The sequence below is a fragment of the Solanum tuberosum genome, unplaced genomic scaffold, assembly GCF_000226075.1.
Source record: "Solanum tuberosum cultivar DM 1-3 516 R44 unplaced genomic scaffold, SolTub_3.0 scf00324, whole genome shotgun sequence".
Taxonomy (NCBI): Eukaryota; Viridiplantae; Streptophyta; class Magnoliopsida; order Solanales; family Solanaceae; genus Solanum; species Solanum tuberosum.
Window position 1 is genome coordinate 89,066 of NW_006239247.1, and position 9,959 is coordinate 99,024.

General features: G+C 32.4%; 1 protein-coding gene across 1 annotated transcript; it reads left to right on the forward strand.

Annotated features, from left to right (window-relative positions):
* Window positions 1–219: 219 nt before the first annotated feature.
* LOC102604126 (RING-H2 finger protein ATL38-like) lies at window positions 220–6,032 on the forward strand. Its single transcript, XM_006360419.2, has 3 exons — window positions 220–1,195; window positions 1,885–1,982; window positions 5,316–6,032. The coding sequence occupies exons 1-3, from the start codon at window positions 1,037–1,039 to the stop codon at window positions 5,728–5,730; spliced, it is 672 nt and encodes a 223-aa protein (XP_006360481.1). The 5' UTR covers window positions 220–1,036; the 3' UTR covers window positions 5,731–6,032.
* Window positions 6,033–9,959: the final 3,927 nt, after the last annotated feature.

Sequence of the window (9,959 nt, forward strand, 5' to 3'; positions counted from 1 at the left end):
CACCATGTTCAAATAAGAAATAAAACAATTGATAATTAAGATGTATATTTTTTATAAATAATTGATACTATTATTATATATATTAGTTCACTCTATGATTGATCAAGAAGAGTCAAGAGATGGGCCCTAAATCTAATTTAAAATATTTGTACTAAAATTTTAAAAAATTAATTCAATTACTTGGTTTTCCACAGGAGAAAAAATTACTCCACTAATCAACTAAGATTATGGATCTGAGATCTCTCACTAATTTCCTCATAATCTTTGTCTCTTAATTTTCTCTGTTTTCTCTCTCCACATGACAATATCAAGAAAACATGCTGACCCTCTTCTTGATTAAAATGCTAAAATTTTCAAGATTCAAATATCCAGTAAATATATATATACATGCATAAATATAGGTGACCAAGATGTCTCTAGAGGTATAAAGATTGTATTTTTATGAGCTATGAAGAAAATCCACAAAAGGGTTATTGGAAATTGAAAGTGAAAATTAGGTTCTTTGCTGCATTTCTTAAGTAAATTGCCTCAAGTGTTAGAAAGATTAGATTTTTGAGAGAAAAATGAAGAAAATACTATAAGGGGTTTCTTTTTATAGTTTCTGAAAGTGAAAAAATAGAGTGGGGAAGGTGGAGGACTCTAGTGATGTTTTTAGGGATTGGTTTTAGGTTTTCTTGGGATTATACGACTTGGGTATTGTGTAGAATTTGGGTTTAGTGGGGATTCGTATAGCCGACTCCAACTTGTTTGGGACTGAGGCGTAGTAATTGTTGTTTGGGTATAGTGGTGATTCATATAGCCGACCCCAACTTGTTTGGGACTGAGGAGTAGTAGTTGTTGTTTGGGTATAGTGGGGATTCATAGAGCCGAGCTCAACTTGTTTGGGACTGAGGCTTAGTTGTTGTTGTTTGGGTATAGTGTAGAATTTGTTTTATGTTTGGAATGAGGAGCAAAATTTGAACTTTTCTGGGAAATTCAAATCTTGGGTTGTTGGAGTGGACAGTAAAGTTGCTATTTTGAAAAACAAGTTGGTGAAATGATATCTTCAGGGACAAATTTGGTGATGACTGTGATAGGATTTGCAGTAAGTACCATGTTCATAGTATTTGTGTGCACAAGGCTAATTTGTGCAAGAATTCAATTGAATGCAAGACGGCGCTCTTTCGCATATGCTTCTAGATCTGATCTCAGCATTGTAAGCACTTGTTTCATTACTGGTTTAGTAGTAGTTTCAACATCTTGTTGCTTATTTGTATGCTGTTTTCTTGTTGGGATTTTCAAGTAGTTGAAAAAACAGGTATTTGAAGTTGAAATTGTGTTTGTACAGAATTTCACTTGGAAAAAAGTTAGAAGTTTTGTGAGTGAAATACTCTTCAACCAGTGTTTCAGTTACAAATTCTCTAAATCAAATTGAAGTTGAAATAGTGGACAAATGTGTAAAACAAACACTGATTTTCAAATAATATGAACGTTCAAGCGCCTACGTAATCTGATCATGACTGGAGTTTTGATTGGTTGAGTAGTCTAGCCAGCACACAGTAATACTGTAGGCCACTTAGGTCTTTGATGTGTAGTTTGTTAAAGAGGTTTTGTGGACATTCTATTTGTCATGTTGAGGCCTTTCAAACAAACATCAATTTTGTTTTGATGATGTCGTGCTTTGTGCGTGCAGGTCTTATTCCCCTCACTTCACATCTTTTACCTCACATCCTAGCTAAATTTAGTTGTACTTGATCAGTAACAGTACTAAAACAGTAGTAGTGCATTTTAGTCCATATTTTAGTTGGATTCTTCTTTATTAGTGGAAGCAGAATGATTTTTTTCTGATGAATCACTTGTCCTGGTTTTGGTTAAATATTAGTAGTGTATGTTTACCCTGTACAGTTGGAGCGTGGTTTACATGGTCTCGAGCCTCTTGTTGTTGCCAACTTCCCGACAAAGAAGTACGGGGATGTGTTTTTTACCTCTGCAGAAGATGCTCAGTAAGTTGATATTTGCTTCAAGTTCTGCATATAATACAAGCTTTAGATAAATAGCATTTTTCTTTCTAGTGGGTGGTTCTTGACTTCTTCATAAGATGGGCTATTTTTTTCTTGATTTCAGAAAGCAAATATATTTGTTGAAAACAGGAATGAAAATTTTGTTGGATTACAGATAAAAATTAAAAAAATGAAGCTGAAGTAGCATTATGAATATGTGTTCAGATTGTGTTGTACTTTTTCGACGTTTATACATCTGTAAAGTCCACATGGTTAAATTTTAATAGGATGTCCGAATGATGTGTATGTGGGAACCTAGTGAATACATCTAAAGAACCAACATAGGTGGTTCCATGTAAAACTTTGCAAGACAGTTTTATCTTGCCCTTAATTTAAGTTTTTATGGTTTTTTCTTAAGTTCTTACTTAGTTTAACAACCGAGAGTAAGCGTTTATTCCACTTGATCTGCAAAGTGAATTTTTATTGGAGAAACTAAATCAGATTTAGTTTCAAATTTGAGTTATTTGAATCATTTGGGATAAGGCGGTCAGGCAGCCATAATAATAGGGCTTTCATGGTTGAGAGAATTGTCACACACTCAAACTGGTGTTCCTTTGAATTCAGTTACATTTGTTCTGCCCTTTGCTTTGCTTGTGCTGTTATCCTCCAGATATAGGAGAACCAACAGCCAACATTAAGCGACGAGTCATTAAATTATGACCGAGTTATGATAGAGATTCAAGTTATAAAGGGAGAGCATATGATCATGTAGAGATCTCCTACCTATTGAAAACTATAAGTAAGCATTGGACCGGACTGATCCTCTCAGAGTAAAATTCTCATAAATTTAAACTTGTTTTGAGTGGTGATTGATACTTTCTTCGTGGAGATATACTTGAAATTTAGCTCAGGTTTGAAATCTTTAAAGTCCTTTGCTTGTTTGTATTTCTCTTTTAAAATAACCATTTGCTTAGATGAGACTTGCATCAGTGGGGTTTACCATTAAAATTTTTTTTAACTATATATATGTATACGTTGAACCGAAGGTAGTGGTGCATCCTCATCTGCATTTGTTTAACTTTTGCATATGCCCTGAGAATCCCCTCTTCCTTTTCCTCTAGGTTTCAATGTGATGTACCCTGCTACCTCCCTTCTGGAAAGGGAGAATACCGCCGACTACATTGTGGGCATATGTTTTTATTTCTCGAGAACCCTGGAGTAGATGATTGCATTTTACCTATGTGAAGATCTCTGATTTTCCTGTTTCTGTTTTATGTGGTGTTAAAATTCCTTGTCAATGAATATAGTGGTTCACCTTTAATATAATCAACGAGTTCCCTGTGAACTAAAGATGAAATATTTCCTTTCACTCTCCACATCTCTAAAACACTACTTATCTTGGATCACCGCAGGCATTAACTATAATATGTTTAAAGTAATGAGAAAAAGTTCACTACTTTGATGTCTTGGTTAATATGCAAATCATTTTTACTGTTAAAGCTTTGTTCATCTGAAATTTGTCAATAGGCTTCCCCAAGGCTTAGTTCAAGTGGGAAAGGTTGAGTTACTTGTGACTTAGGTTTAAGGTTCGAGCCCCTAAGCTTAAAATTTAAGTGGAGAAGGTTAGAGGGGCGGGCCCATTATCTCTGAGTTCCGAGGGATGCAGTTGGTCCTTAGAGATGGCCGCAGACAGATTTCTCAATCATAAGAAAAAAGTCTAACTAAACTTCACAGTACCACTGATGTGATTGAAATATGAACAACTATTAAATTTAAAAGGTTGCTGTTAACTTTTTCCTCTCTGTTTCAGTGGATAGTAAGATTACTTTTTTTAGCATACTTACAAGCTTCACTGTATGCAATGGGACACTATTTATCATCCGATTTACTACCGATAATGTCTTTTATCGGATTAAGTATGACCATTAAACTAGAAACTTCGATTAGACTTATAGTCTATGATTAGCCTAATAGAGTTTACTAACTTCTAGTGTGCATGTACATTATCAGTACACCTAGTATGAAGCAACATAGGAAACTGAGAATTGTTCGGGTGTTTAATCTTCTCCATCTGGACCTGAACTTTATACATCTCTGTTGGTCAATGTAAAAAAAAATCTCTTTGAGTATCAGGTTTTGAAGAATAAAAAGGCAGGTTAACGTTGGGTAGAAAACATCATATACAATATGTGTAATAGATCTATGTGCAATGTGATTGCATCATATAGATGGTTTAATCTTCTTGTTATGTAAATCCAATATATTTTAAGCACTTGCCTTCATATCAGAGAAGCTAACTGCTTGGAAGGAAATAATTTACTGGAAGCCATTGATTTATGACTTTTGGACTAGAATGACCAAACCATTAGCAGTCCAAAACTGATTCTGTTATCCAAATATGTCCAAAGAAAGTGGAGAGTGGAAATTTGATTAGAGATATCCAGAGGGAGTAGGTTCTGGGTTCCAATTCTGGCCATCGAAACTCCAAGTCACACAAGGCATAAGTGTTATTGTATCCTAGTGGGCTTCGACGACCATAGATATGCCATATCGGGAGGTCTTGAAGGAGATACAAGATTAGAAATTGCATTTTGAAATTGGGGTGCCAAAAAGTACCTCTTTAAAACTAAATACATGTGGCATAAGTGGTCAATGAAGTGGATTGAGAACCATCAGACCTCAAAGACAAAAAACACTAGGTGATTTCTTCTAGCCTTGGTGGACAGAGTTATCTGGTACCCGTTGCTATGTTGCTGGTGGGAGGTGGCAGGTATCCTCGTGGAATTTGTCGAGGTGCACGAAAGCTGAACCGGACACTACGGTCATTAAAAAAAGTTAATTAATAAGAAAGCTACATCCATGTTTCTCCCGAATGTAGTATAGTCATCCTCATTCATCATACAGGAGAAATGGCCCTTTTCAGGTGATATATCACCAACTGTGCATGTACTGTAGTAGTCTATGTAGTATACGTATTGATGTTTGTAAAATAGTCTCGATGTTGATTGATGGGCTATACGTTTGACATGCATATGACCATAGTTGAATCTTAATCATTGTTAGAATGCTGAACAAGCGTGGCTAAACATATTCTCTACCTCTGATGTTGGAGTACAACCTAAGGGATGTCACCCTTTTCTCATTAAAAAAATTGAGATTTTTACTTATATTATTGCTATCTTTTATGATGTGTGTATCTTGATGATGTAGTTTCGAAACTCTTGTAACTTGTGGCATATTGCTGGTGTCTATGATACATAGCTTGTTCCCATAGTGCTTTAGATAAAAACATACACCAATTACCTTATTATAACTTCTCCAACTTTATTGTCATAGGTGCATTGTTTGCCTTGCCGAGTATCAAAAGCAGGATGCGCTACGTATTTTGCCAATATGTGGGCATTCTTTTCATGCAACATGTATTGACATATGGTTTCAGCAGCACTCCACGTGCCCAGTTTGTCGAATTTCTCTACGTGAAACCCCTGAAAAAAAGCGATATATGCAACCACTGTTTAGTTCAGCTATCCGATCTCACTTTGAGATGGACTCCCTGAATGTTAGTTCAAATCTTTGTCTATCAGCTGAGCAGAGGCATTCCAGCCTGAGAACGGACTCCACCACAGACACTCAATGTCCACCCGAGGCTGGTATGATGGTAGTCAGAGGAAACAATGTCATATCAAACGAGGATAGTCAGAACACGAAAAACTCAGAAAACAAGCAAGTTGAGAGCCCATCAAATGCATAAGCTTTTTAAGTCAAGATCACACAGACTCGAAGATTTCACAATGTAGGTATCGCGTTCAGTCCGTTGCTCGGATTTTGATTTGGTAGATAACTTACTGCTCATAGCCTTTTGTAAATATAGCAAGGTATTGTTTCTTTCATTTATTGAGTACCTTACACTTTGCAATTCTTCAGTTTTCAACTTGAAAATTGGTGGTAATTTTGTAGATCAATTAATTCAGCTTCCTTGCTGAACAATGTCAATTACATATATGAGTTTAGTAGACAAGAATCAAGATTGTATCTAATATTTGTTTACTTGAACCTATAGATTTTTTTTTCTTATGATGTTTTTGCAAGAACATTGAACCAAGAGCATGATAAATTATATGGGTGGACATGAAAAATATAATTCCATAACCATGCCAAATTAATTTGGTATGATTGGGTAATTTTTTAAGTTTGGTTTTGGTATTTTGTGGTAAGGTAAATATAGGGTGTGCCTTGTAGGCATGGTACGGTATTGAAAATTTTGATTTCGATAATTTCAATTTTCGATTTATAAAATAAGATACCATTATCATGGCAAATTAATTCGGTATGTAGGTATATTTATGTTTGATTTTGGTATTGGCATAATACATAAAAATGTCCTTTAACTTGGATTCAGTTGGCATCAATGCCCTCCAACTTTGGGTGTGTACAAATACACTTAAATTTGTATAAAATTGAACAAGTAGACATACTTGTCCGACGTGGCATAATATACCTAAGACGCCACATAAAATTGCCATGTATGATGAATGTGTATTTGTTCAATTTTATACAAGTTTGAGTGTCTACTTGTGCAAACCCAAAGTTAAAGGTCATAGTTGTCAACTGAAGCTAAGTTAAGGATCATGTTTATATATTATGCCTTTAGTATTTTGTGGTATATTAATTAGTAACTATAATTTTTTTGTCTTCGACATACATATAATCATGTAATATGGAATTATAACTTATGCTTTTCAAAAACATATTAATACCTTAAATATGTATAAATACTTAAAAGAAAGTACAAACAATTTATCTCATTATCTAACACAAAAAGAATATTTCAATCAAGATAGTTTAATCAAAGTTTTAACATCTAAATAATTAATTTTATTCTAATAGTAATTTATAAATATATTAATGTTGTAATAATATATATGAAATTGTGTATGCAATAATTAATGGGAACAATGTGGTATAATAATCATATTGATTATTATTTTCTTAATAATATATCAAATTCAAATATGATAAGTAAAAGTGAACGAAAGAGCGAACAAAAGTTGCATAATATTGAAGCAAATTGAGAAAGAAGCTTGAAAGAAAAGGGCAATACTTTAAAGTTTGTCCACTTAATTGATGAAAAATTTAATACTGAAAATGATTCGTAGACAGATTGTATGTACTTCAACCTTGTTTTCATGCATTATTAAACATATAAGTCCCAAAATACTTATTAATTTATAAAATTAGTATATAATTACTTATTATCTTTATTTTATTTTTAAAATTAATTATTTTTGGAAGTAAACTATAATAATTGAAAAAAGTTATGAATAAATTAGTAAAAATACCTTTTTTTATAAAAAAGAAATATGACAATTAATATAGTATAGAAGAATAGTAATACTCCCTTCAATTTATATTAAGTGATATTTTAAATTATTATTTTTTTATAAATAATAAAAAATATTTTTATTAAACTTATAATTAAATAGTACCTTTTTGAAAAGTAAAAACATCACTTAATATGAACATATGATGAGAAAAGGGCCAAAAATAGCCCCTTTATCTTTGAGTTAAGACTCAGTCATCTTTGAGTTTTCACATGAAGCAATAATAGTCTCTTATGTTTGTAATATTGGTGCATTTTTGGTCCTTCCCCAAACTTTTGCCAATTTTTCATCACTGATTTTATCCATAATTTATGTATGAAATGTTCAATTGTCTTTTAATATATTTAGTAGAAATAATAACTCCATTTGAGAGAAAGTGAGAAGAGAAAAATCTTGTTTTGTTTGGTAAAAATATTATTGCAGCTAAAATCAAGAGATTCATCACGTCGTTTTCACGTGCAATAGTATAAAATTTATTTTCCCGCGACGTCATATGTCAAGGTCTTCTTACTTTAGTTGCAATAATATTTCTACCGAACAAAATAATGTGCTCTTCTTATCGTCTTCTCTCACATGAAATTATTGTTTCTATTTAATATATAAAAAGATGATTGAACATTCCATACATAAAATTGTGGACAAAATCAATCTTTAAAAATAGCTAAAAGTTTGGAGGAGGATCAAAAGCGCACTACTATTGCAAACATGAAGGACTATTACTACTCTATTCGAAAACTCAAAGATGACTTTGACTCTTAACTAAAAAAATAAGGACTATTTTGGGTTTTTTCTCACCATAGGATACTAATTTTGGATGTCATGTTAAGTGACAGCTAACCACTTTTTGTTAGACTCCCAACTGAAAATGCTGTTATCATTAATGTTGTTTTAAAATGACTTATTACCTCCTTTTTTTCCCTTCACATGGTTCATTAATGACTTCTCTTTTGTATGTAGATGCCACAAGACAAATGATATACTCCCTCTATTTTATTTTACTTGATCTATATATCGAAATAAATATTTTGTTTTACCTAATCAAGAGAGTTTACTATATTCTTTTTCTTATATAGCCTTAATTAGTATTACATAACGATATAAAATAGTAGTAACCAAATTATGTTTAGACAAGATAATAGACCTTATAACCTCAGTGAGGACATTGAGTTTCTAAAAAGGATGTATATTGTAATATCCGAGGCAAGTTAAAGCTCCCATCGGCTAAACACGAAGAGATTAAGAGGTAAATTAGTAAAGTTTCAAAAAGTTTTCTTCTTATTAATGATTTCTTAAGAAACATATAAAGAAGAAAGTGAACAATTAATATGAGACGATTCTTTTATTTACTGAGAAATTGTTTTTTGCAATAGCCTTGCCTAATATAGGAGAAGAAGTTTGTCTTAAATATGCTAACAAGTAGCTAAGGCATTGTTTGCTTGTGTTTTGGGGCATACCATCTTTATTGGTTTCATAAAGTTGTTTCCCATAACTCAAGGCTAGAAATATACTTGACATCATGATCACATGCATGATTGGACTAATGAGCAAATTGGTTCTACATCCATAATACTATATATATTTAATGTCCAACTACAAAATGGAACATTACAATGACATTGGTCCCTGCACACATTTTCGAGACTTTTTAAAAGTTGTGGTCTAAAATAAGGTATAGATATTTGTATAGTTATAAATCATCTCATGCTAAATATAGAAATGTATCACTTTTTCTGAAATCGATTAAAAAGGAAAGTATGTCACATAAATTGGAACATAATAATAGTTTCTTTTGAGTAGCACTTTTAGGACCGCTAGTTAGATATTAAATATTTACAGAATATTTAAAAGTCATAATACATAAACATGTAATTTAATTTGGTCTTAGCCGGCATTTATATCCTTCAACTTTGAGTGTGCACAAGTAGATACTTAAACTTGCATAAAGTTGAACAAGTAGACGCACAACCTATGTGTCATAATGCACTTAGAACACCGATGTGAATTTCCATGTAGGACGCATGTGTCTACCAATTCAACTTTAAACAACTTTAAGTGGATAATCAGTGGCGGAACCAAGATTTCGACTAAGGGGGTTCAAAATTTGAAGAAATAGACATATGAACTAGCCGAAGGAGGTTCAATATCTACTATATATATATATATAAAAATTACTTTAACCATACATGAATAATATATTTTTCATCAAAGGAGCTCGGATGAACCCTTTAAACACAAGGTGGCTCCGTCCCTTTGTCTAATAGACTAGTTGTGCACACGCAAAATTGAAAGTCATAGATGTCACATGAGACTAAGTAAAAAAAGCACATTTATATATTTTGTCTACTTAAAATATAATCACAACTAATTTAAAGGTGGAGTCTTAAAGTTCAATTATTGTGTGGTTTCATGTTTAGACCATCAAAGAAAAAGAAAGAAGCATTAGTATTAGTAGAAAATAGAAATAAACTTCACAAGATTTTTTTTATTATGTTATAAACAAGAAAATGTGGAATATTGTAATTACTATATTGAAAATGCTACAAACCTTCTTTATTAAATAAATTTTGGAATTATAATCTTAATTATGAGCATTACTTAA

What these genes read in the sequence shown, in the direction of transcription:
- LOC102604126 (XM_006360419.2), top strand. Translation starts at nt 1,037, where the DNA reads ATGATATCTTCAGGGACAAATTTGGTGATGACTGTGATAGGATTTGCA. An exon ending in CTAGATCTGATCTCAGCATT is followed by an intron (nt 1,196 to 1,884) that starts GTAAGCACTTGT and finishes TACCCTGTACAG; the next exon opens with TTGGAGCGTGGTTTACATGG. An exon ending in ACCTCTGCAGAAGATGCTCA is followed by an intron (nt 1,983 to 5,315) that starts GTAAGTTGATAT and finishes TTATTGTCATAG; the next exon opens with GTGCATTGTTTGCCTTGCCG.